This window comes from Patagioenas fasciata, chromosome 16, assembly GCF_037038585.1.
Source record: "Patagioenas fasciata isolate bPatFas1 chromosome 16, bPatFas1.hap1, whole genome shotgun sequence".
Lineage (NCBI taxonomy): Eukaryota > Metazoa > Chordata > Aves > Columbiformes > Columbidae > Patagioenas > Patagioenas fasciata.
Genome location: NC_092535.1, coordinates 5,513,804 through 5,540,010, shown reverse-complemented (window position 1 = coordinate 5,540,010; position 26,207 = coordinate 5,513,804). Strand labels below are relative to the sequence as shown.

At 54.4% G+C, this 26,207-nt stretch overlaps 2 protein-coding genes across 6 annotated transcripts; one reads left to right on the top strand and one right to left on the bottom strand.

Moving 5' to 3' along the window:
• Positions 1 to 476: 476 nt before the first annotated feature.
• NCOA5 (nuclear receptor coactivator 5) lies at positions 477 to 17,550 on the bottom strand. 5 transcript variants are annotated; one of them, XM_065849986.2, is made up of 10 exons: positions 17,386 to 17,466; positions 14,166 to 14,352; positions 13,572 to 13,679; positions 9,778 to 9,844; positions 6,383 to 6,697; positions 6,005 to 6,120; positions 5,683 to 5,809; positions 3,811 to 4,010; positions 2,794 to 3,111; positions 477 to 2,405 (listed from the first exon to the last, which is right to left on the bottom strand). In XM_065849986.2, exons 2-10 carry the CDS (start codon positions 14,326 to 14,328, stop codon positions 1,768 to 1,770), a joined length of 2,052 nt encoding a protein of 683 aa, XP_065706058.1. In that variant the 5' UTR covers positions 14,329 to 14,352; positions 17,386 to 17,466; the 3' UTR covers positions 477 to 1,767. The 5 variants fall into 5 exon arrangements, with proteins under 5 accessions (XP_065706058.1, XP_071671793.1, XP_065706059.1 ...); XM_071815692.1 differs by lacking the exon at positions 13,572 to 13,679; XM_065849987.2 differs by lacking the exons at positions 13,572 to 13,679; positions 14,166 to 14,352 and having other exon boundaries at positions 17,386 to 17,550.
• Positions 17,551 to 19,091: 1,541 nt separating this feature from the next.
• Positions 19,092 to 24,412, top strand: CD40 (CD40 molecule). The gene is made up of 9 exons (XM_065849877.2): positions 19,092 to 19,186; positions 20,560 to 20,641; positions 21,127 to 21,252; positions 21,362 to 21,505; positions 21,733 to 21,832; positions 22,757 to 22,818; positions 23,078 to 23,176; positions 23,570 to 23,595; positions 23,893 to 24,412. Exons 1-9 carry the CDS (start codon positions 19,139 to 19,141, stop codon positions 24,046 to 24,048), a joined length of 843 nt encoding a protein of 280 aa, XP_065705949.1. The 5' UTR covers positions 19,092 to 19,138; the 3' UTR covers positions 24,049 to 24,412.
• Positions 24,413 to 26,207: the final 1,795 nt, after the last annotated feature.

Below are 26,207 nucleotides of genomic sequence, written 5' to 3'. Positions count from 1 at the left end.
TTTCACTTTATTTTGCACTTGGTTGCTACCACTTCCATAAGCAGGAGCAAGTCCGGACAGGGAGCAGCAGATTGCAGAGGAAGCAGAACATCAGGAGAGGAACAGCCTCTCCCTGCCCCACTGTTCTGTGATTAAGCTCATGCAAAGATGCTTGACCTGTCTGTGGGCTTGTGGAACCAGAGAAAGGGACCTAGCCCAAAGTGGCTGGAGGGAAGTCGGCAGACAGACACCCTGACACCCCTGCCACTGCCCCAGAGCCACCAGTTTACCGTGCGAGAACGAGGAGCACAAGGTACTTGCAACCAAAGTGTTACAACCGAGACAGACTCTTGTCACAGCACTCACAGCAAGGTCCGTACACCTGCTGAGCACCCAGTGACGGGCACAGCTGATCTGGAGGGGAGCAACGGCAAACACAGCGGATAATGGGTCCTGGTTGTACTCAAGCTGTCAAGTGTCAAAAATGCAACAAGACGTTTTTCCTGTCTTTTTATTAAAAAGTAATGTCCTCTTGTTAACAGCACAGAGAGAAAAAAAAAGCTACAACACAAACCGCCTGGGACACAGAAAATCCTCGGCTCCAAGAACAGCGCTTGCTTAATTTCTCTGGGCTCTCTGCAGGAAGCCCACAGACTCTAAGGCTGTGATGGGGAGGACGACATCGTTAAGAGATGTTTTGTGTTCTGGTATCAAAGTATGTTACCGGTTAAAAATTCTGTGAAGAATCACTGGCCGATTTTCTGCTCAACTGTCTGCTGCTACTTTCAAAGTGTTGGAAAAAAGTACAAAATTATGGTATTGCATCTTGGCACTGCCTCCCCACCCTGGCTGGACAGACCTGCAGCCAACAGGGAGATGAGGTTTGTAGAGCAGACACTCACCCCGCGGAGGGCCGGCAGCACCTCCGTGCAGCTGCAGCTGAGCTGGGGGGCTCCAGTAACCAACTGTCCCAAAGCAGGATCATAAGAAAAGGAAATTCATATACCAAATTTAACAGATTGATCTTTAACACCGACCACTGGGTGTAGGAAAATCGACAGGCCATTTGCAATGTCTGCCTCGGCTGGAAGCTCGTGTTTCAGATCTGGTGCAGCACTCAGACCAAAGATGCCGGGCACGGTGAGAAGCAATTCTCTGCCTCTGCCAGGACAGAACGGCACAGCCCAGGGTACTGAGCAGTGGCCAGACCTGTGCTTCAGGAGTTCAACTCCATCACGACTGCTGGACTTTACAACTGCCTTATATACCATTAAAAAAAAAAAAAAAAAAGAAAAAAATGCAAAGAAAAATAGTGCCCATTCCAAAATAGGGGGCCCTCCAAGAACGCCCAGTCAGGGTACCGCTCTGTTCAGTCCCGTTTCATTTCCTCACCGCTGACCCAACACCACAGTAAGACCATTCAGCGAGAGCAGGCTGCACCGTGATGGGGAGATGCACCAGCTGCTGGGAGTGAGGAAAATGCAGCAGGGCTGTCACTGCAGCAGCTTCTGGGACTGGACAGAACAACCGAATATCCGCAGTGGCTCTGAGCACCTCCTGCCACTGAGACAACAGAGCATACTTCTGCAAACACCGCTAACCAGACCGAGGTGAGGACGGGTAGCGCGAGCAACAGCAGCGATGCCACTGGGCTGCACTCTCACCGAAACAGAGAGGACATGCACATCCAGGGGCACGTGTCCCGTGTCAGGGACAGGGGACTCTTTGAACAGCTCTAAGTATGGAATGACAAAGGGGAGGGGAAAGGGCCAGGCAGGTTCAGCAGTGTCACTGGTAGGAACCCATGGGCTGCTGGGTGGGAGGCCCTGCTCGCCCCTGGCCCACGGTTTGGCTCACCAGGTGGGAGAGTGCACGACCGCTCTGGATAAGGGTGTCCAAGGCCTTCTGTACGCTGGGGTTGTCAAAGTTGATCCCAGAAGATACTGGCCTCTGAGCAGGTACATTGCCAGGTGCAGGGAGGCGATTTGGGTGTTGACCATAGAGTGACTGAGCTTGTGGAGGAGCTCCAGGTCTTGGACCTGCATTTCTTGAAGGGCCCTGGAGGGCGGGAAGCTGTGTGCTTGGAGTCTGCAATCTCTGCTGAGCCTGGTTTAAATTTCCCGCACTCATCGGTGTGGGCCAGGCCTGACCGCTGGTTGTGTTAGCGAAGTTCTGGTTTGGAGTGCCACCTGAAATGCCCACAGGGGCTGCAGAACTGCTGTTTGCTACAGCAGCTGCTGTCCCGCTGTTGAAGAGACTGAGGATTTTTGCTTGAAGCTCCTGCTGAGGATTAGAAGAGGATGCTGGAACAGAAGGAGCAGAGCCCAGAGGCTGTGAACTCTGATGAGCCTGAGAGCTGGGAAGGCTTGGCTGACTGCCCAGAGATGGTCCTGAAGGTGCCCCCAAAGGCTGTCTTGACATGGGTGCTGGGAAAGAAAGGAAAGAAGGCTAAAGCTCTGCAACTGCCCTTGAAGGGGCAACTGAAGAAACCTAGTGAAAGAACTGCCAAAGACGCCCGCATCAATGAACAGACACCCTATGGGGAAACCAAACCACTCAGCAGAACTGCTGCCCCTCATGTCGCGACCAAACCAGTGACAGCAGCCCTGTGTCTTCCCCAAGAGAACCCAAAGCCACAGTTCTTTCACATGAAACACAGGAATCTTCTCAGGATCCCCAAGGACATGTCCATCCCTATAAAATGACGCACTGTATCAGGAGTTATGGCACTGGGACTCCTCTGCAGTCCCAGGAGTGTTTTCGGGTCCCAGCTCACAGAGCTCACAAACCAATGTCTGGGGCTGAAGAACTTACCCTGCGGAGAATCAGCGCTTCCCCTCAGTAACCGTTCCTTCCGGTCTCTCAAGTAATTAATGACTTTATCAATCTCCTTAGCGGTTAGATAGCGGTTGTCTGCCAGCAGGTTCAGGAGAGTCTGGATGCCAGGCGGGTGCCCCCCCCGGACGCCCTCATCCGCAGGGGGTGGGCGCTCCTGCAGCACCGCTTCATCTGCCATCTTGGCTGCCTGCCGTGCGATCTCCTCACGCTCCTTCTCCCGGCACTCGGTTTTGTAGCGCTCGTAGTTCCTTGCCACCAGCACCATGGCATCAGCTTGGGGCATGTTGCGGTGTTCTGTGCAAGGAAAAGACATGTTTCAGGTAACCCAAAGTGGCGTTAACGCGCGGTGCCTCGCCCTGCGCACACAGCGCGTCCCACTCTGCTGGCAGGCATCGCTTTGGGATTGCAAGCCTGGGCTTGGGAAGCTCCTACAGCAACGCTGCCATTTCCTGAGCCCACAGAAGGCTCAAGGTCTCACCGAGCAAGGCCAACCTTCTCCTCCATGGCCAAGAGCTATGAGAAGTTTTGTATCAGCCCAAGAAATGTCTTTCTTGCCTCTCACCCAACTAAAAGGGAAAGCAGCTCCCTCTAGCTCTCACATAAATTCTCCGTGCTCCAAGAGGAGACGGTTCCAGCCATTCGACTGCTGAAGCCTTGGACAGATCCAAAACTTGCCCTCTGAAGGTTGCTGGGGTATGCAATTTGCCCCAATATGCAAAGGCTGGTGATGTTATGTGCTAAGAACGCAGCTGAGATTCTCTCTTAGTAGAAATTAGACAGTCCTTCTGATAAGGGACAAAAAAAGTATTATGGAAACTTGTAAATAATGATATTCACATGCGTGACATGGTATCAAGTAATTAATAACTACTTATGTCACAGTAAGATGAACTTTGTCCTGCGTGACCCTGCTTGACAGCAAGTGTTCTAATGCTGCACTCTGAGCAGCTCAGAGCAACCAGAGGGTGACACGGCACACAGAGACCTCAGTACCTTGTGGGGTGCCAAACATGATGTTAACAGTGCAAGAGCGGTGAACTTGGTGCTGCTGGGTGATGACAATGGCAAAAGGAGACCCTCCTCTGCTGACATCATCCAGGGCTTGTGTCAGTGACATCTCCGTGTTGAGGAAGATCAGGTCCACCACCATGCCCAGGTCCCGCACCTTCCGTCCCACCGACTCTGCGTACTCCCTGCCAGAGCAGAGCCAGAGTTCAGTCAGTCCTGCAAAACGAACCCTGCCGCATCCCCCCCTCAGCTCACACTCACCAAACTTCACAGTGTTTAACAGCACAGTACCAAAGCAATCTCATTACGATAATACCAAAGCCCGTACCCTACCCTTATTTTGATCTGAATCAGTCAGTTCAGTTTAACTGAAAGAGATTACAAACCAAGCCTCAGCTTAGCTGAGAAACAGAGTGTTTGCAAAGGGACTTACACTATTATAAATTCACTCACATATAAATATGTTGAAACCAAACTCATTAAGCGAGATAAGTTATGCCTGAAGAGATCCAAGGGGTACAGAGCAGAACAGCTAACACACAGGAGTTGGTTACCGGTACTGTGTTCGGTATCCTAACTGCTCCAATGTGCCCTGTCCTAATTCACCAATTAATTTTCAGAGGATAACTACCCATCCATAAACATTCAAGTTCCAAATACATTTTCTCTTGCTATTTTGTTCTCCTAGCTGGTTTCTGGTCTAACCCAACATCAACTGTCCCACAGACTTCCCCTTCCAAACCCAAACCACAGCTTAAAGCTTTCACATCTTTTTTTAAGCTGCTATACTAACTGTACATGCATTCTGAGAAACGTAGTCTGTGTGTGATCACACTTTCTGAAAGAGGTTCAATTTATCGTCTCTGGATGTGAACTTTGTGATTAAACCTTTTCCTCTGCCAACTGTCCTGTTAAGGATTCCCAAGCTACATCAATCATGTATCTAACTCACTTGAGAGTCACCTTTCAACAGGTCTACAGTAGGTGACATCAGTGCTTCAATACCCAAGATTTATTAATGTGCTCCAGCTCTTATGGTTTGTAAAGACACAGACATCAGCAGTGCTGCTGTCACAGCCCGTCCCGCTGTCCCCAGCACAGGGCACCTCTGTTCCCAGTACAGCGCTCACTCTCCAAACTAACCACACAGTAACATTTTAGACAAGAGTTCCTTTGACTCCAAAAATTGTTTCAAGTCCTGACATTCCATGAGAAAGCACACCACTCTCCAGGGATGCGCGTTTCTCTCTAGATTAACACTCTTGCGTTCAGCACACCAAAAACCCACACTGTGTTTGGGCGGGGGACGCCTCACAAGTGCTCAGACGGCCACATGAGATGGCCCTAGTTAACCTTTACACACGCTGTTGGTATCATTCACGACCACTTTCAGCAGGGATTTTAAACATCATCCCTGTCAGATTGATGGTATGGACAGGTACCTGACCTTGAATCCACTCTGACAGGAGCGCTGAAACGTACACTCCCCCCGCCTGCACCCCAACATTGCTCTGTGCTACCTGCTCACTGCCACATATTGATAATTCCATATTGGTTACCCATGAATAACAAGTACAGGCCACTACAGCCTGTCATGACAGCAGGCTGATATGAAGGGTAGGTAGAAAAGCACTAGGACAAAGTATAGTGATAAGTGACAAATAGGCAATAAGCGTAAAGCACAAGACACAATGTGTCTCCATCTCATTAACACGTATTCCCAGAACAGCAACAGGAGCAGTGGCTCTACAGCCGCGCTCCACAACCTGTAAAACAAACAGTCTCAAGGCCAGAATAAGCTTAATTCCATTTTCTTCTACCATGCAATAATAAAATTGGTCATAACTATTTTCTTACTTTGTCTGTTTATTCACCACTATCACAGAACAATCCACAGGCCTCTCCGCATCAAAACGTCTCTTGATTTCCTCATAGTACTGACGGTACAGCTCCTCTCGGCGCCGCTCCTCACGCTTCAGGCGGTCTGAAAGCGAGTCACGGGGACAGAACAAATAACATGCTTTGGACCTGCTTGGAACAATGAGGTGCACACAGCCAGTCTGTCCATCTCCAAACACCCTGCGTCACGGAGCGCTATGCACTGGGCACTGCTGGCATCTCTCTCATCCTCACAGAGAGACAATGTGAATCTGCCTGTTACAACCTGACAGGTACTTACCGTCTGAATTCCCTGGTGCTCTATCAAAATGCTCTTTGTAACGGTCGTAGTAAGAGTCATCCTTCCGCCGATAGTAGTCTTCACGGCGAATGTAACGGTCATAACCTTCATCTCGTCTGCAACATTTACAGAAGAACAAGGGTTTCCATGCTCCAGCATGATCTCAGGCAGTAACTTTGGTCAATGCATCACACACCTTCTTCCAGTTTAGTTTCTGAAGTACCCACCTGCTCCCCACAAGACACAAAGTGGGCAACCCAACGTCCCCAGCCAGAGAAATTTCCTTATCTTAATGCCTGACACCACTCAAACCAGGACAGCCACTGCGGCAGGATCGCCATATAAACGTGTTGGCAAATACAATCCCAGGGAAATTACCTGTACATGGGATCCCGAGGGTCTCTCATATCCCGTGGATCCCTGTATCGGTCGTACAGCGGCTCCCGTGGGTCCCGAAGATCTCTGACATCACGAGGGTCCCGCAAGTCTCTCGGATCCCTGATATCCCGCGGGTCTCGCAGGTCCCGGTGGTCTCTGGCGTCACGCATGTCTCTAGGTCGAATATCTCGAGGGTCTCTGGAATCTCGCCCATTTCTACCATCTCTGCCATCTCTGGGGTCTCTCCGTGGGCTCCCCCGCAGCGGGGAGCGGTCGCGTCTGCCATCCCGGCCATCCCCGTAGACATACGGCTCTCTGTGGAAAACACCAGGGAATTCTGTCAGACTACTAACAGCACAAGCATCGTCACCGCCAAAAATGACCCTGCTCTCAGCAGCTGAATCCTCCCTCCTAGCCCGCAACTGCAGGAATTGCCCAAAAAACCATATTTGTTGAAGCAGCCTCAAGAAGTTTCTTAATTCTGATGTTTATCACAGCCAAACAAGACCCAAAAAGCTTCTTAATGGAGCATCACTAAGAGTGTAGAGCACCTGTGGAAGAAGTGAACAAGGCACCTCAGAAACCACCATTTCAAGGCCTCCAGCCTCCAATGTCAGCCTCAGGTCATTTACCAAACATGGTTTTGCAAATTCAGTGAGAGAATTCAAGGTGCTGGAGCCCAATAACCACAAATATGCAACACCCAGGAGCATTCAAGGGATCCATTAAAGTCACCAGTCAACGACAGAACACCTGAAATAATTTGTTATATGATTTTAAAAGGAGCTTGTTGTGACAAAGACACTGTAGGTTCCACGGTGTGGTTGGGTTTGTGCTGCTAGCAGAAAGCAACGACAGCTACCGCCGGGTCCTGGATTTGCAGGGACAGTTTCCATAGAAAGGCAGTCTTATGCTCACAACGCCCTGCATCAGGAGGGCATAAACCCAGCCAGTATGGTGTCCTCAGCAGCAGTGGGCTCCATCATACCTGAACCATCCATCTCCTTCACACTTTGTACTGCACCAACGTCGGAAGCAAGGCAGAATAACGTTCCAGTCTTAATATTTTCGCAAAACAGTAGGCTTTTTTCCAGGTCATCTTTTGTTTTCCAGAAAAAAAGAAAGGTAACACAACATAACTTCATTGTAGTATAAGCAAAATATAAAAAAATCTTGCAGAGAAACCACTAAGCTTCATGTGTTTGGAATGTTCTTTCCCCAAGATACTGACAACCATCAGAAAAAAGAAAAAACAGCTTTTTGAATCTTTTTATTTCCAAAACTTGACAGACTTTGAGTCCGCTAGCAGCCTAATCTAGTTTATGAAAGGTAAGCAGAACACAGAGCATTCACGCAGCAGGCACCTGCGGAGCAGTGAGGCAGCAGGACAGAGTTCCGTGTCCGAGGACAACAGGAGGTGGATCTGCAGGGATGCGGTGGATCTGAGATACATGGAGCTAGCATGCTCTGCTTTTATGTCAGATACAAAACATCTTGGGACAAACTACAGAGTTGCCACCAAGAGCATACTTAGCCTCCTCCTGTAGAAGAAACACTGTATTTGCACATCAGATGTAAACTCCTCAGTCTCCTGGACACACAAATCCGACTTGTTTGTGACCTGTATTGTAACCACATCCCGTGACATATATCTGTCATCGACCCCTTCCCCCCAGCCTACAGTGAATGGTGGCAGAAGCTCAGGAGGAACTTCTGATTTGCTTTGATGGATGTCAAGTAACTGACCTTTCCGTAGCTGTAAAACCACATAGCAAAATAGCCAGATGCAGTGTAATTGTTTGGCATATGAAATTTATTCCAGTTGGAGCGGAGGTGACCAGAACAGGCCACATTATCTGCAGAGACAAAACGGTGCAGAATGAACAACGCACAACTGCAACGAAGCACAGACATGGCGTGGGTCCCCTCTGCTGTGGCACCTGCATCACTGCTCTGCTGCTCGCGGAGGAGTCACCACAGTTGCTGCTTCCACAGTTTGCTCCTGCAGCCGCTGGATCCCGCCGGCCCGGCACCGCATCTGGCACTGGCAGCTGTCGCTCGCACACCTGCAGTGCAGCCTAGAGTCCATTGCTCGCACCAGCACGCCCATAGCTGTGCCCATGGGGCTGCTTGGGGCCCGGTGCTGGCAACCCAGGACAGTCGTGGTGTCTGTGGTGCCAGCTGGAATCCAGTGCCTGTCCCTGGCACCAAAGCCTTTGGCAGCTGCGGGGGTAGTGCAGTCCATAAGCCCATGCCCACGGTCACACACATCCAGTGCTCCTCATGGCACCTGCTCTCACACACATCAGGGTGACGCAGGTCCCGACGCGCATGGCATCAGTGCTGCTGCCCAGCCCTCTGCAGCACGATCCGAGGACCAGCACTCGAGGCTGGGGTGTCCGCCTCAAACACCTGCATCACCTCTCCACACCCCCAGCATCACGCACCTGCAGTGCCATCGAGGCCAAAGACGTGTCACTGGTGTCTGTTGCTGTGCTGGCAGTGTTTCTGGGGCCTTGTGTCAGCACTTGGCACACCTGATACTGCCATGCCTGCACCAGGACCCACTGCTTGCCCAAGGCACAGCCGGGCGATGCCCACACCACGTTCTCTGCAGGAGCATCTGGCCCTGCGCAGGATAAGTGCATCATGACCCAGTGATGCCAAGGATGGCAGCTACTCCTGCTCTGGTTTGCGGTGGTAGGTTTCTTGCACAGAAGATGCATGCCTTACATCAAGCTGTAACCACAGCACATCTTCCTGCACTCCCTAGTAACAGCATGGAAAGGAATGTGGAGTTGTCCTGTGACAGGACAGTCCTTGTCTTCACTCGCCTGTGGCTTCACACACAGAGGAGAGGCAGGAGCTGCACGTGTGGTGCCTGTGGCAGGTGGGAAAGCAGAAGCTGGCAGGTACACATCACTGTCACTGCGCAAGAGACGTCTGCTCTGCCTTGTGCTGCGCCCACGCACTCTTTTTCAGTCCCAGTTCAGTACTGGAGCTTGCGACACCAGAAGAGGTAAGATCCCAAAGTCCTCTGTAGCATGGCACCAGGAACGCTACAGCCCCTCGGCCTTCCATAGATCTGTCTCAGCTTCCCTGAGGAGCAAACATCAAGTGTATTCTTCCTGACAAGTCTCTTACAACCTGTGCTGCAAACAACGTGTGGCTGTAGTAACAGCAGACACGAGGTCTCCCTCGTGCCTCCATGGTGTCAGTGACAGACAGGCTTGGAGAGGTGGAGCAGCCACATCCTGACTGTCTCGCTCGAGCATCTCCGTTGGACTGGGGAGGTGGCAGGAGGGAAGAGACACAGACATTTAGCACGGGCCGCTGGGCTCACGCCCAGAAAGCCCGACCTTCCTAGTATAACTCACTGCTTCCAGGTACTTTACCTTCGTGCCGGACTGGACCTTGATGAAGCCTTATTCATATTTCTTCTTTCCACTGCTTTCTTAATATCTGTAAAGAATAATCAACCCATCTGTTCAATGCTATGGAACAAAAAAAAGATCATCAGCACAATTCAAATGAAAGCAACTTAAGCTCAACAACATCCAGATGGTGCAAGAAAAACCATTCAGCAGGGAGACATTGTCACTTTGACAATTTTTTATTAAGTTTAGATAGTACAACATAATTAAATTTTCATGGATTTCTCAGATTTCAAAATAGGGTGGACAGCTTGGGTGAAGTTTTAACCCTTTATGTTCAGGCCTACAGTCAGAGTCTTCATTCCGTAAGAGAACCTCTTTCTTCTGCAGTCCATGAGCAAGCAGAAAGCAGCTCATGGGCTCCAGGAGAAAAAGCAGAGCCTGCAAAGCCTCAAGACAGGGAGCGGATGGCCAGCGCAGTCTTGTGTTCCCAGCCAGCCCTGTCTGGTGGAGCACACCCTACCCTTGCTGAACACACCCCCGGTTCTCAGGCGGCACATGCAGCCGGGACCAAGGAGCCCGCAGCACCAGCTCCCCGGAAACTCAGCGCTGTGTAACCCAAACACCGCTGCTAACGGAGGTGAACTGAGGCAACAGATCGGGAATCTGAAAATGGGTTGGCTTCAGAGCGTCTCCATGGAAAACACCATGAAGTGAAATACAAGGAAGTAAGAGCTGGAGAAACAGTCTTGTCCTCAGCCAGAAACGGTGGAGTTTCCCCGAGCTGGCAGGGCCCGCACAGCTCTGCTGTGAAGAAAGCAAACCCACACCAGTCATTGAGGAGAAATGGTGTGCTGGGGTGGCAGGAACAAACAGAAAGGACTGCAGATGTTTCACTCTGAAAACCTTTTAAGGAAAAGAACAAACCACCCTAGGTCCTATCTGCTCCCTGATAATCTATCAGCAATTAAAATTTCTTATTAGCTATTTACATTAACTATTTTCAAACTCTTGCAAGTGAATAAACATGCCACGATATCTTTAGACAGATTCAGTCTTAACGTTTTCTGTAACATCCCAAACTATCCTTCGTTACTTGCAAGATTTTAATTGGAATTAAGGGGTTAGTTCTAGTTTGTACTCTCATTGTCAATGAAGAAGCAGCGTGTTCTCTTTTCTGGGGGAGAGGTGAGCGCAATGTGAACATTCGCTGCAGCGCAGAACAATGTCCCGGAGCAGCCGCAGCCTCTCCAGAGCAGGGGCAGCTGCACTGGCTGCTGCCAGAGACAAAATTCCATTGACATTTATTCCCTACACAGTTTGACTCATTACAGATATGAAAACACTTCTGTCAATTTGTGGAAGTATTAGTATAATGCAACATTGGAGATAAACTCTCCCAAAGCCTCTCACCATCTCATGTTATTAGCAATTATATTTAATACTCAGACCGCGTAACTGCGGAAACTGTTCTCCTTGCGTTTATTTAGTTGAGAATTTCCCCCCCACCTTAAAGTCAAGTATTATCTTTAAGCAAGACACTATCTGCTTTCTTTGGTTTAAGATTATTTTTATTTTCTGTTTTAATATGCCATTGCAGAAACTATCATGATTTTTACACTCGATACCATACATTTCTTTCAAATTAAAAAAAAAAAAGTATTTAAATCTGCACAAAAATATTTGACTTGAAGAAAAAACACCTTTGACAGGGATCCTTCTCTTGTGCAAAACGAACAGATTTAATAACATTTTATTTAATGCCAACAGCATTTACATTTTAAGTATTTTAACACTGACAAAACTTCCGAGGGGGAAAAAGAAGTCTTCTGTCCCGAAGGATTTTGAGATGACGGGGCCACTGTAACCATACAGTGTGGCCTCCTGAACAAATACAGGTGACAGTTTCTTGAATCACATTCCTATCTCAAGTGCAGCAGTGGCACTGAAGTAGAGCTTCTCTTTTAGCAAAACATCCAATTCCAATTTAAAAGTCTCCAGAGCACAGAAACCACCAAAGCTCCAATAAGTTTTTCCAGAATTAAATGGCTTTGCTGTTAAAAAAGCTATTTATTTCCATTTAAGGACTTGTCATACTTATGTCTACTGGATGAAAATTCTGTCTCCAGTCTGCCTGTAACACACAGATCACATCACTCCTGTATCCTGAGGCGTTTGCTAGGGCTTGTTCTTCAACTCTTTAAGACTTTTTCAGATTTTTCTGAGACTTCTCCAAGGTACATTACCCTGTTTGAAGCAGGCACAGCAGCACTGAGCAGCCCCCCAGTCCCACCCCCTCCCTGTAGGTCTGTGTCCCTGCAGCTCGCTGGGCTGAGCCTCTCTTCAGGCTTTACTGACAGCTCAGCTCTGCTGGCACCGGCTTAGGAACAAGTTCAGCTCATTTCACTATCACTGACTCAACCTCCATAATTTCATTTTCTTTGTAAAACATTATTGTGTGTTTGCTTTCCAAGTCACTGACAACAGCACTTTGTGGCCAGGAATCCATTTTTCCAGAGCACCACTCAAAGTACTGAGCAATTCCATCTATGCGACACCAAGATTAATTTGAAATCGATTTAACCCTATCTTGGTTTTAATAGTTCTAGTTTATTAATCAAATCAAATGCCTTACAGAAGATACTGTCCCTTTCAGCCATAAAACTGGCGGTACTGTGAGTCAGCCAGGGTTTATTTGGCATTAGTGAACCCCTCAGTGAGGTGAAGCCCATTTGCCGTGGGCCCGGTCGCTCACCCCGGCACAGACACAGCCCCGCGTGGGCGCCGCAAACCCTGTTTCCAAGGCTGTTGAAACCCAACACTAACGCCTCGCAGGGCTTCACCTCACTGAGCCGCACAGGCACTGGTTTGCTGGAGAGGGGCACTTTTGATAGCTGCTCCTTCACCTTTTTCAGCTTGCTACTGAAATGGAAATTATATGAAAAACAACTTCCACTTCTTCAGAAACAGACAGCAGGAACATTAACTGAAGGCTAGGTGCGACCTTCCCGTTAGAAATGTTATCATTTCCAGACAGTTACACCTCAGCTTCTAGAACAGCCACGGTTGTTCCTGCTCAAGCTCTCAAACTTTAGCAATACCAGCCATAATTTCTTCTTGTATTCTACCCTCCTTGCCTCTATTTCCATCTTCAGGCTCATATTTCCTGCTGTGTACACATCTGCCCACAAGTCATTTTCATTCCTTTCTAAGTCAAACCACTTTTCTTCAAATTAGCATAGGCTTCCTTCAAAAGTAATTTTTTTGCTTGCATTTAATAGATTACTCTTAGATTTCTAACCGCTCATTTCTGTTTAAGTTTGCTCCCAATAGATTCAAGAGAATTATTTTCACCTCTATGAAAATGGCCTTTTGAAAGCACCTAGTATTTATCACACTACTTACAGACTGATGCACATGTGCAAAAAATTAACCGAAGTTAAGATTACTTATCTAACAAGGCACTAAGTGCTGTGACCAATTTCTCTGAACCTGTCAAGATGAAGCTCAATATTGGTTTACAAATGTTTGTGAAACTATGTGCATGAACTGTTTCTTACACAGTCTAACAGAGCTTTTGAAATACTAACACATCAAAATAACTTCAGATCAAGACCTGGACAGCCAGAGAAAACACTGCAGGTGAACCACACAACGCTGACAACAAATAACTCGGAAGGCAAATCCATAGCCCGTCAAGTGATTCAGAGTAATGGCAGGCAGGTCTCACACAGCGCTCTGTCCAGAGCTTCACACCAAAGCACCTTCTACCGAACGCATGCTGGGTCAGGGGAGCGTGGAGTAGTGGTCCTTACCTAATCTATACCCTTTATAAAGGCGACCATTCTCACCGGCCAGAGCGGCCTGGACATCTTCTAGATGTTCATACTGCACAAACCCATAGCCATGGTACATGCTGAGGGCTGGAAAAGTTAACAGCAGGGCAAGAGCAGTTACATGACGGGACAGTCTCCCCGCCCCCCGGCCATCACACACCCCAGAAACGGACATCAGTGTCCCAGGAAACCTGCATCTGTCAGGGCCAGAACACAGAGCTCAAACACTCTGAAATACATTGCGTGGATCAGCTGCCTTCTGACAAGGCAGTGACCAAAATACAGCCCAGGAAGTGACCCATTTGATGAAGAGACTAGGAAAGCATACTGTAACATCACCCTGCGACCCCAAAAGCTGAAGCAGAGCTGATACATACACGTTACATTTCAGCTGTATCAAAAGAATTGCTTTTCAGAGAAAGTGCAGGCAGCGGAAATTACCATTAAAAGGTCACTTCTTAGGAGCAACATCAGTAACTCCTCTCATCATCATCAAACAGCATTTGACAAGCATGAAAGTTATATTTCTCACTGAATTCCCAGCCACAAAAAGGCATAAGATAATATACTAACCCCTGATTTTGCCATATTTTGAAAATAGCTCTTCCATTTCTTCACGAGTCATGTGGTCTGTGGGCAAATTGCCGACAAAAAGTCTTCTCTCTAAATCCTGAGGCTTGGTGCTGTTAGTGAAGTCGCTCTGATGGATGCTACTGCTCTTGCGTCCTTGAGCCATTTTGCTTTTGTCCCAAATCCAACTCTTCGCAAAAAAGAAAAACGGCCATGCATATAATTTCAATCCATGACATTAAAATTAAACTGGAACAAGATTAAACTTAACAGCTTTGCAGACTAGAAGCCAACTGGGTCTGCTTGACGCAATCTTCACTCCAGAGAAATTTAATACAGGGGATATAGAGGTCTGGCAAAATCGTATAGCGCAGCATTTTGGTTGAGCTTTTCTGTGATACCAAAAGGTAGCAAACCTAATTATTTCGCAGATAAGTTTTAATGGTTTAACTCCAAACTAAGATACAAATAAAACTAATTTTCCACTAAAACATCTTAAAGCTTTTCAATACACCCATTGTTGTCACATCTATTTCTTTAGTCCACTGGTAAGAAGTGTTGAAATTTATGCAATATTTTAATGCGCGGAGAGGAAACATCACAACGTTGCATAACAGGACCCAAATATTTCAATGCAGGCTCTGAATGAGGAAGCACTGTTTAAATGCTCCCAATGACCATGCTCAGATCACTTTACTAAGTGTGAAATCTGAACTTTCCAACCCCAGAAAACACAGTTTTGCCCTCATACCCCTCCTGAGCAGCATATTCTGGTCCCCACCGAAACATCGGCTCCCACAGCAGGCGGGTCCACAGCTGTAATGTACCCACCCAGGTCAATGCGGTACCGGCACCTCATCCCTGCACGGGAGCACATCTGGTCACCCACATTGGGCAGGCAGAGCTGGAACACCAGAACCTGCACAGACCTACCCAGAGAATCACAGCAAAAAACCCCAAACAAAAAACCCCAACCAAAATCCCCAACATAACATATTCTACCAAGCCACCAAAAAATCCCACCAAACTCACCCAGGATTCATACTTTCTAGTTTGAAAGTTGTCATTATGTAAAGCTTATTTAAAAAAAAAAAAAAAATACACACACACATGCTGAAACTTTAAAGAAGAACTTCAAAAGTTTGAAAACTATTTGATAAAGTTGTCATACTTCCTAAACGTTAATCTGCAAAAATGCAGGATGGGATTCTCCATCTATAACATGCAAGAAACCTGCAAAAAGAAAGCTTATGAAATTGAGTACATCAACAGAAACTTCTGCTGTTAGTCACAAGATGCCAACAGCCACCACACTCCCTAACAGCAACCTGTATTCACTACAATTTGAAAGTAGCCTCCACATAATCAAGTCAAACATCCAAAATATACAAAACGGTTTTACATAAATACTTCTACAATGCTTAAGTGGCATGAAAGATACACCTACTTCAGATTTGAGACACAAAATTTTGTTTGTTTTTGGTTTGTAAGATCAATCAACTGTATGTTTGTATCACTTTTCTCCTTTCAGGAAACCCTGCAGGGACTGGAGGCTGAAAACGCCCAATAAACGTTTTAAAATTAACTGAACCGCCAGAACAGGGAGAACAAAAAAAAAAAACCCAACACCGAAACCAAAATCAAACAAAAGTAGTCATTTATTCTGCCATATTTGCCTCACTCCTCCTGTAAGTTTGTCTGCACACACCGTTCAACCTTCCCTGTCAGAAGTACCCAATCTTGTCCCATTTTTCTGTACAGAAGCACTAGACTTCTATTCTACTATTGCAGCTCAAATTTTCTTCAGCTGAAGGGAAATAAGTTTTCAGAATTCTCCCAAAATCGTGAAGCGGCTTCAACACACAGAAAGACCCATCCAGTCCAAGCCCCCCTCGGAGCAGGGTGGTGTCTGGAGTGGGTCCCGTTGTCACCAGTTCCTCCAGGCAGCTTCGACACCACAGGACAGGGCCTGGGGCTCCTGCTTGGGCAGCACAGCCTGTGGGACGTCACACAGGAGCTGTCACTGCTGCTGGCGGGACACGAAACACGCAGTGTGAAAAGCAGTTAAGAAATTTCCTTTTCTTTTTCTGAAGGGTGAGGATATAGTGGGTGATGACTGAGGAAGAGGGTGCAAGAGCTTTCCATATGAAGAAAAACAGGGAGCTATTTTCCCACTTGCAGGTCACTTTTAAAACAGTAATAAATCCCGAACACTCAGACAGATTGAGTTACTAGAGAACTTTCATAAAAGAGCATTTACTGCCTCTGACCATTTTCCACTTGGTAGGTTATACAGTAAAGGGCCACTCAGCAATCACAAGATCAGAATAACTGAACGTTGTCCCAGCTTTAGGCACGCTGCACCAGCCCACTGCACACCTGGGAAGCGCAAAGACATCAATCCCCACACTCGGGAACCGAGCAGGCCCTACAGATGGACAGCCCATCTCCGGTTATTGCCAGTAAATCCTCTGGAAGTTCAATAAAGCCACATTTCCCTAAAAATCTCGTCTTCAAAACCGAAGTTATTAATAGTGCTACAGCTTCAGAAAGCGAGACAGAGCTGAAGTGGGATGTTGATAGTGATGCGACACAAGTGAAACATCGCACACAGTCTTCAAAAAGCTCCCGGGCAAAGCAAAACCGCAGCCGGCGCCGCAGGATGGAGAGGGGCCCAGGAGCTGCCAGCGGCCCCCGGGCAGCGCCCGGCGCTCGGTGCCGGTCGGGACCCGCCTCCGGGCAGCATCCGCACCCCCGGGTCGCAGGCGGACGCGGAGCTGCCCCCGGCGAACATTCGCACGGGGAACGGCCGCCCCGCACGGAGCTACCGCGGGGACGGAGCCACCCCGGGCGCTCCCCCCCCCGGCCGGGCCCCCGCGGCTCCTCAGGCAGCGCAGGAGAAACCGGGAACCGAGCTGCACTGCGGCCGCGGCATCGCCCCGGGCCCGCTCCCCCGCCACAGCCGCACCCCCGCGCTCGCCTCCGTTATCCCCGCGCACCGGCCGGGTCCGGTGGAACAGCCCCGGCGAACTGCGGTCCCTGCCCGGACGCCCGGGCGGGAGGCGGAGGTGCCGCCCGCCTGCAGGCCGCGGGGCTCACCCGGCGCGGCGCCGGGAGGGACTCAGCCCTCCACGAGATCGCTGTGATACGTCTTCAATCCGACCGCTCCGCCGCCCGGAGCCGCGGGCCCCGCCGCCCCCCGCTGCCTGCCGGCCGGACTTACCGCCGCGCCGGGCCCGCTCCGCCTCAGGCCGCCGCCCGCCAGGACAAAGGCGCCAACTGCCGCTGCCGCACGGCACCGTCGCAAAGCGCAGAGAAAGCCCCACCGGGAACGACGACGCCTCACGCTTTGCGGCGCGCTGACGTACGGCCCGCCGCCATGCCTGCCGAGGCACGGGCCCGCCGTGCGGCGCTTGCCTGGTTCCCGGCATGCCCCGCGAGCCGCCGGCACCGCAAGGCAGGCTGGGATTTGTAGTCCCGCGGAGCGCTGCGGGCCGAGGCCGCTGGGTGGCGCCAGCAGACCCCGCGCGGGCGGGACGGGCGGGGCGGGTGCCCAGGATCGGGACCGGCACCGGGACCGGGATCGGGTGGCCGGGGCTGCCACCGCCTGAGCAGCTCCAGCTGGGCGAGGACCACCGGCCCCTGCCGCCCCCGGGCCACTCGGGGCTGGATCAGGGCCGAGAGCGCCCGGAGCCACAAACTCGTCCCCCTGCGCAGCCAGTGCCCGGAGCTGCGGGGACTTCCCAGGCCCGGCCCGCAGGAGCTGGGCTCAGAAATCCCCTCCCCACCGTTCCCTCCGTGTGTCTGCCCTTGAGACTCCCCTGGGACCCTTCGCGCTCTCGAGTGCGTCAGTTTTGGGAAGTGAGGGCCGGACGGGGAATCCAGAGCACGCGGTCCCCAGGCTGCTCACCCGCCGTGGCTCTCGGGGAAGCGCCCTGCCTGCCCTGTCCTGTCTGCCCTGCCTGCCCTGGCCATGCTGCCTGCCCTACCCACGCTGCCCGTCCTGCCTGCCATACCTGCGCTGCCTGTCCTGCCTGCCTTGCCCGCCATGTCTGCGCTGCCTGCCCTGCCTGCACTGCCTACCCCGTGCCGGAGCAGCAGTGGGCCGGCAGAGGCCGCGGACAGCCCTCAAGCAGCGACCACAGTGGCTGTTCCTGCAGCGCGGCTGTGGGGGGACAAGGTGGCAGCACCATGTGTGACCCAGGGATGCTGAGGCCACAGCTCCCTGCTCAGCTGCACACTGTGGTGAGACGGGGAGTCCAGGGAAAATCTCCAGCGCAGGCAGGGGAGCCTGGAACTTCCCCAGGGACTGCTCGGGGACTCCTCAGAGGGAACTGAGCCAGAGGCAGGTGGGCTGTCCAGGCCTCCAGCGCTTTTTCCCCTTCCTATTTCTGGGCTGACGTATTTGTAGGGACTCTGCACAGAGGTCAGGGGCTATGGGCAGCAATGAGGGGCTCTCCAGATCCGCGTCTCTGAGCTGGTAAAATGAAATAAAATCTCGAACTTGTGCCTCAGGAATGGGGCAGTGGGGCCAGAGCAAACACTTTCCTCACTTGGCCTGTAAGTGACTCCTGCCCCTGCCCGCTCCTCCTTCACCTCGGGAAGCGCAGGCAGCGGCTCGGTGGGGCTGGCAGGGAGCAGGCAGGAGCCAGCTCCTCACCTCGGGTGGCAGCAAGACGTTCACACAGAGCCACCGCGGAGGGATCCCCAGCCCGGGCGGCAGGCGGGGCCCGGCCCAGGTGTCCCGCAGGGACGGCTGTTCCTGCACCGGGACGGCGGCAGCGAGCCCGGGTGGGCGCCCTTCCCGCGGGGCTCGGGTACGGGCGGGCTGGCGGGCGTTTCGCCAGCCGGGCGCTGCGGGGCTCCCCGGGCCCGGTGCAGCGCGGGGAAGCCCCGGGGCGGCCCAACGCCCCTTCCTGGGCGGGAACGGGCCCCTGCGTTATAGGGCGGGCGGCCACAGCTCGGGGCGCAGCGTCATGAAGCGGCTCGGGCTGTTGGGGCTCCTCGGCGCGATGCTGCTGGGCGTGAGTGGGGCTGGGGGCGGGCAGGGCGCAGCTCTCTTTCTCTTTCCCCCTCTATGATTTTCTTTCCCTCTCTCCCTCCCTCAGGGCTGCGCCCCGGCCCGCAGCTGTCGGGCTTTACGGGAAGGGGCACGGTCCGGCGGCGCTGGCCCGTCCCCTCGGCGCGGCCCGCCCCCGCGGGAGGCCCACGGGCAGGGCCGTGCGGAGCGGTGCTGAGCAGCCGGGTCCGGCCTCGCCCGGGACCCCCCGTGGGGGCGGAAGGAAGGGCAGCGCGGGCAGGAGGGGCAGCGCGGGCAGGGCAGACAGCGCAGGCAGGGCAGACAGCGCAGGCAGGTCTCTGCCCGCCAGCCCCTCAACACGATCGTACTTTCGCTTTCCACCCGCGACAGCGGGGCCTGGCGGGGGCTGCAGGCCGGGACGGGGGGCGAGCTCCCGCGGGCAGGGACGGGCAGCGCCGGGCAGCGCCGAGCACCGGCGCTCCGCAACCCTGGGCACAGCCCGGGCTCTCGGCCGGGATCCCCCCAGCCCGGGGCGCAGTGTGAGAGCCGGGGGGGTGCAGGGACAGCCCTGCCTGCCTCCGTTTCACTTCCCTTTCTGCCCAACGTCGGATATGTGTGATAGCGGGGACAGTTCCCTTCTGCAGCGTCGGGCGTCCCCAGGTCAGACCTCCCGGTGTCCCACAGCCCCATCACCGCCCATGGAGCCAGGGCTGCCCAAGGGGCCGCTCGGGGGTGGGCAGCGCCTCGCGCCCAGCGCTCCCGCAGCCCCGCTGGCTGCAGGGCTCTGCCGACCCCTCCTCATGCTCCCTGCGGCGGTTGGGACCTGTCAGGCTGCTGGGGATGGGCAGTGCGGGACTCACTGTGTGCGATGGTATGGTGCTGTGGGTGCCATCCTGCTCCAGGCTGTCCTGAGATCTGATTCCCTTCCCCGAGCACAGTCCCCTGCCTGGAGCAGCAAGAAAGGGCCCTGGCTGACTTTGCATGGACGATATACTTGCCTGGGGCTTTCCTGCCTCTAAGGGCCAGTGCATCAGCCTTGGGAAGGGGCTGGCAGTTAACATCGCTCCCCCTGCCCAGCACCATGGGCAGGGACACAGCGTGATGTGAGATCAGCATCTGTTAGGAAACCTGGGGAAATGTGGGGCCACCCTACCGGAATCACTGCCACTCCACTTCAAAGAGAGCGCTTGTGGCATCAGGCAGTGCAGGCGGCTCTGCTGCGGTCTGTGGTTAGCGCAGGCATGGGAAGAACAGTGTGAGAAGCCCTCACCTCAGGTCAAGGGTTAGCACACAGGTTAGCATGCATGTGCTTGCAGAGGTGAGGCAGTGCCAGAGTGCTGGGGAGTGGCATGGATTCACAGGTCTTGTTTCTTCCAGTGCTGGGAGCCTGGTGATGCCATAAGGTGCTTTGACAAGCAGTATGAACACAAGGGCAGGTGCTGCAACCGGTGTCAGCCAGGTACGGAGACCTCTTCCCTGTCCTGGGGCCCCAGGGTCCGGCTGTGCCAGGGCCCCCTGCCCAGACATCGTGGAGCAGCTCGGGCTGACCAAGCCCCTCCCCACCCCATTGCCAGCAGTGCCAATGGCTTCACCTCCCTGTGTTACCTCAGTGCTAGAGCCACTGGGGACCTTGAGTGCCCTCAGTGACTCCCTGGATCTCACTGAACCTACCACAGCTCTCTTGGGACTGTCTGTGAACAGCCCCCCTGCTCTCACGCCCCACCACTCAGCAGCCCTCCCCAGCCAGCCCCGTGCAGTGTGTGCAGCCATGGGACAAGCTGGCGCCTGCAGCCCTGGCTGCTGGAGCAGCATGAGGCTACTGAGCAGCGTGCTGCAGTGACCATGGCAACCACAGCCACCAGTGCTCCCCTGTCCTGCTGGCAGAGCTGCTGCTTGGAGAGGGGGAGAATCCCCTCGCCCCCTCCTCATCAGCCTCTGTTGCAGGGGAAAAGCTGGTCTCCGAATGCAACAGCACAGAAGACTCAGTCTGCACCCACTGCGAAAGAGGACACTATCAGCAGGGCTGGACCAGGGAGAAGCACTGTGCCCCACACGATATCTGTGATGACAGTAAGTGCTCCTGGTGCCCACCAGCCTCGGGCTGTGGGGGCTGCAGGGGGTGGTGTCCCCCAGGCTCACCTGCCAGGTGCCTCACCTCGCCCACTCTCCCTCTGCTCAGACACTGGCCTCATTGTGAAGACGCAAGGAAACGCAACACACAACACGGTGTGCCAGTGCCGGATTGGCATGCACTGCTCTGACACCAGCTGCCAGACCTGCGTGGAGAACCAGCCCTGCCAGCGTGGCTTCGGCTTCGTGGCAGGTGAGGCCAACCAGCTCCTCCCTCTCTGTGAGACCACTGCCCTGGCGGCACTGACCTCCAGGGAAAGGGGGACTCCCCCAGCAAGGTACCCCTGGCAGGGCTTTGGGAGGGCTCTGCCTGTGCTGTGCCTGGCAGCATTGCCACTGGGAGTGCTGCTCGCCCAGTCCCACAGCCCTGCACCTCCCACAGCCTGTACTGACCCTCCTGCAACCTCTTCTCCTCTCCAGCCAAGGCCGTGGCCCGGATGTCATCCCCCTGTGAGCCCTGTGCAGAAGGCACCTTCTCCAATGTCTCTTCTAAAACCGAGCCATGCTATCCCTGGACAAGGTATTGTCTGAGTGCTGACCACATCCTCTGCCCATCCCTAGCTGCATCCAGTCCCAGGGAACATGTCCTCTGCTGCCAGCCTCCTTAGTGGCCTTGGGAACCGGGCAACCAGGACGGCCTCTGAGGAACACAGCATTGGGGTGACGTAGGGCACGAGCAAGAGCAGCAAAGCTGTGAGCACAGTGAGGTCCGGGGCGATGTGGCTGAGCTCGAGGCAGACATCCAGGCGCTTGTGACCGTCCCTCAGCATGTGTGCAGAGAGCATGCCCCTCTGGGGATGTCCATGCTGTTGACTGCAGTAGGGAGCAAAGGATGAGGGGTTACAGGGACCCTGTGCCCTGTCTAGGCTCTCCCTCCCCACACGCTCCTTGGCCGCAGTCATCAGCAGAGGCACCAGCCCTCTCAATGGGGAATCTGGCCTGGAGAATGACATGGGCTGGCAGGTCATCCCCGTCTTTAGAAAGCTGCTTGAGGGTTAATTACACTCCGTGGAAGAAACGTGAGCCTGATTTCCAGGCTGAATTAGTCTCGCCTCAGCACCAGCCATTGGATTTCACTTTGCTTTTATCTGTGCCCAGAAATTACCTCCCCACGGAGTCACTTGTAGCCTGTCATCAAGTCATATCCAAGTCGTTCTGCAATAGCTGCAGTGCCTGAGCCCTAGGGCCTCCCTGACTGGGCAGGTCTCAAATATCTGCTTCCTCTTACGCCTTGTCCCCATTATCAGCAGTTTCAGCAACTCCAGACTGGCTCCCTTGGTGGGACGCTGCCATGTACCTTGGGTCTGTGGCCCTTGGCAGTGCCCAGCAGGCTCAGTGCAGGACACAGCTCCGCAGCCTGCCCAGCCCCAGCCATTCCTCCTTCGTGGCTTTTCTATGTGCTCAGACTGCTGCTGTGGTTACCTGGTCTCATTCTTCCCTGCAGCTGTGAGGAGAAGGGGCTGATGGTGAAGGTGCAAGGAACAAACACTTCGGATGTGATCTGTGGTAAGTGCCTGCTGCCCGGGGCTGGGCCCGTGCTGAGCAGAGATCTCCTGGTGCTCCAGCTCCTGCAGCACTCGGAGGAGCTGGCCTGGCCCGTGGGTGTTTTTGGGAGAGAAGGGTCTGACCACACTTCTGGCATGATCCCTTCTTGCCTCTATCTGTCCCTGTGAGGGATCCCCGTGGGACCGGGCCTGGGGCTGAGGCATCTCGGGGTCTCGGTGGAGCGTCATGCAGGTGCTCACTGACTCCACCTCCCTTGCAGAGTCCACCAGGCGCTCCTCGCTGTCCGTGTTGATCCCCATCACCGCCGCAGTCGTCACGTGCCTCCTGGGCCTCTGTATCTACTGTCTGGTTCACACAGGTGAGGGGCTGGGACACAGGAAGTGATGCCCTGGCCAGGGGGCCATGCAGGGCTGAGGGGCCAAGCAGGGAGGGTGGCAGCAGCTCTGGGGACACGGCCCGGCCACAGCTCCCTGAGCCCCCCACCCTGCCGAGTCAGCGGGCTCTGTCCTCGGGAGAGGCACGTTTGCGCTGCTGCAGCCCAAGCTGCACCAGTTCTTGGAGGAAAGCGCTGGTGCTGTGTGAGTCCAGCCCAGCTCCTGTGCTGAGACCTCCAGCCTGGCAGCAGCAGCAGATGCAACACGAGCTGCAGGCCCTGCAGTGCAGCAGCACCAGCTCTAACCCTTGAGAGCTGACAGCAGGGCAGGGGTGCTCCCCCTTGACTGTTGCCTTCTCTGTCCCTCTTTCCATCCAGATCCCAGAAGACAGAGGCAGAAGCAGGTGAGTCTGCCCAGAGCCATCCTCTGGGTTGGGGTCCCTCCTGGGCACAACCATGCGTGTGCCAGCAGCAGCACAGGGGCTGGGTCTCTGCAGGGTAGCAGGAGGGGTGGGGGCTGTCCTGGGGCTGCCTGCCTGGCACAGGACAGGGCTGGGGCAACCCTGGGATGCTGCTGGCCAATGCTGAGACATCAAGGACCTGCACAGAGTGAGGCCCTGCTCTGCACAGGAGCATGGGAAAGACGTGGCTGCAGAGGTGGGTGATGCAGCTGCCTGTCCCTGACCCCTGTCCCTGTGCAGATAGGGGCCGGGAAGACCAGAGAGCTGGAGGACAAGCAGGAGCCCATGGAGATGGAGGAGGAACCCTTCCCTGTGCAGGAAACCCTGCTCAGGGGCCAGCCCGTGGCCCAGGAGGACGGCAAAGAGAGCCGCATGTCGGAGCAGGAGAAGCCGTGAGGGCACAGGGCGCTGCCTCCAACAGGAGCACAGACCGGGCCAACACTGTCTCCTCTGTCCCCTCTCCAGCAGGGACAGAAATCTGGCATCTGTCCTAGCTGCCAGTGATGTGACACTGCAGTGGACCATGGCACGTCCACCCCCATGGGGACATCGCAGCAGCGCCTGCTCTGGCCGCCCACCCGGGTGTTGCAGCACGGCACAGCGCGGCTGCTCGCCTGGAGACCCCCGGCAGACCCCGCGCTGCCCGGAGAACGGGGGCTGCTGCTGCGGGACCCCCGCACCACCCGCCCAGGGAGGCCATGGCAGCGCCAAGCCATGCGTCCGTGTGGGCCGGGCTCCGGTCCCGCCGCGCCTGCAGCCCCCGGGCCGGGACCGCACCTTTGCGCCGCGGCGGCCGGCAGATGGCGCTGCGGGACCGGCGGAGCGCGGCACCGCCCACGCGCGGGTCCGGGCTCCCCTCGCCGCCGGGCAGCGCGCGGGGCGGCCCACCCGGCACGTGCCCTGGCGGAGGTGCGCGGTGCTGTCCACGTGCCGCGGAGGCCACGCGAGGGGAGCGGCCACACCCACGGCCGCACCCACGGCGGGAGCGGCCACACCCACGGCCCGTGCGCCGCGCACCGCGGGGAGCGTCGGGACTCGGTTGTTCCGCATGGCTCCCCGGCAGAAGCTGCGAATAAACTCTCTCGTTATCCCGTGTGCGTGAGCAGTGCGGCCCTGCAGCGCCCCCGCACCCCCGCCGCCTCCCAGCGCTCCCCAGACCGGCGCTCCTGACTGATGGTCCCAGCTCTGCTGCGCCCGGGAGGATGCCCTGGGACAGGTGCTCCCACGGGAGGAGGGAAGGGAAGACACCATCAGCTGTGCTGCGTCCCTGCCGCGGCCCCACAGTCCTCCTACACCGTCCCCCAGCCTCCAGCACACTCCGAGCCCGGGCGTGCTCCCCCTGCATCCGCAGCCGGCGTCCCCTGAGGGTGCCAGGCGGTGTGACAGCCCCACCGTCGAGCCCTGTCTGCAGAGCGCACAGGAGCTCTGGTCCAACAGACCCCTGCCTGCCCCACATGGGACCGGGCGTGCAGGCAGGGCTGCCTGCAGCAGGCAGGCTCGGTCACCTCACCTTGCAGGGTCGTTGCCACCTGCACCGCGTGGGGCCCGTGTCACTGTGCTGGGTGGCAGCAGCAGAGCTGCCGTGGGCTCCAGGTACCAGGGAGCAGCTGTAGCTGATGCCCCGTCACCACCCAGGCACACACAGCATGGCCTAAGAAAGGCCATAAATCCCAGATCCAGGAGCAGCTGGAACACGAAGCGATTTTCACTGTAAAGGCAGCAGCACATTATTTAAGGCTCCTCTTAAAATCTAATGTTAGGTTTAATAAGGGAGATAAAAGCATGTCAGCAGCTCTCCCCCTCAGGGCTCAGTGCTCCTGGCGGTGCTGGGGGTGGTCCCAGGGCTGGGCAGCATCCCCACAGCACCAGATCAGTGAACCCCTCACCCCGGGGACAGAGGTGACCCTGATTCCTGCTGGTCCTGCTGGTAGAGAGGGTCGACACCCCGTGGGCCACAAACATGGAGCCTTTGGCCCCAAACGGCCCCCAAAGCACCATCTGCTGCCCCGGCAGCCCCTCGGGCTCCCTGCCCCACGGCGCTGACCTCCCCACCCGCACAGCGTGTGTAACACCCGCTCCCGCGTCTCAGACATGTGCCATCTCATTAGCACGTCTGTCCCCCGAAGAGAGAAGGGAGAGTGCGTGAGACCTAATTGAATGTAGCTAATTATTCACTCCACAAATGCTCTGTTTAAATGGGATTGTGAGGGACAGAATTACTCATTCTGAAAAGGGGAGAGAAAGAGAGAAAGACAGAGAGAAAACAAATAGAGGCGGATGCTGGAGCTGCAGCTCCCTCTCTCCCCAGAATACCAATTACTGGATGAAGCGATTGTATAAATCTTCACCAAGTGAACGAACTGTACTAGTCACTTACTCCTGTCCTCTTGTTACGAGGAAGCAATGAAAAATCATCCCACTCTCCAATCCAGTTCAGGGCTCCCAGTCGGTGTCTTGGACACTGCCGACAGCTGGGGAGCTCGTCCTGGGGCTTTCCCAGGTGGAGGTTCCTGCAGAGACAGGGCTGAGCGCTCGGCAGAGCTGCACTGCGCTCC

What these genes read in the sequence shown, in the direction of transcription:
- NCOA5 (XM_065849986.2), bottom strand. Translation starts at nt 14,328, where the DNA reads ATGGCTCAAGGACGCAAGAGCAGTAGCATCCATCAGAGCGACTTCACT. An exon ending in AAAATATGGCAAAATCAGGG is followed by an intron (nt 13,680 to 14,165) that starts GTTAGTATATTA and finishes TAACTTTTCCAG; the next exon opens with CCCTCAGCATGTACCATGGC. An exon ending in CCTCGGGATCCCATGTACAG is followed by an intron (nt 6,121 to 6,382) that starts GTAATTTCCCTG and finishes TAAATGTTGCAG; the next exon opens with ACGAGATGAAGGTTATGACC.
- CD40 (XM_065849877.2), top strand. Translation starts at nt 19,139, where the DNA reads ATGAAGCGGCTCGGGCTGTTGGGGCTCCTCGGCGCGATGCTGCTGGGC. An exon ending in ACACGATATCTGTGATGACA is followed by an intron (nt 21,253 to 21,361) that starts GTAAGTGCTCCT and finishes CCCTCTGCTCAG; the next exon opens with ACACTGGCCTCATTGTGAAG. An exon ending in CCATGCTATCCCTGGACAAG is followed by an intron (nt 21,833 to 22,756) that starts GTATTGTCTGAG and finishes TCTTCCCTGCAG; the next exon opens with CTGTGAGGAGAAGGGGCTGA.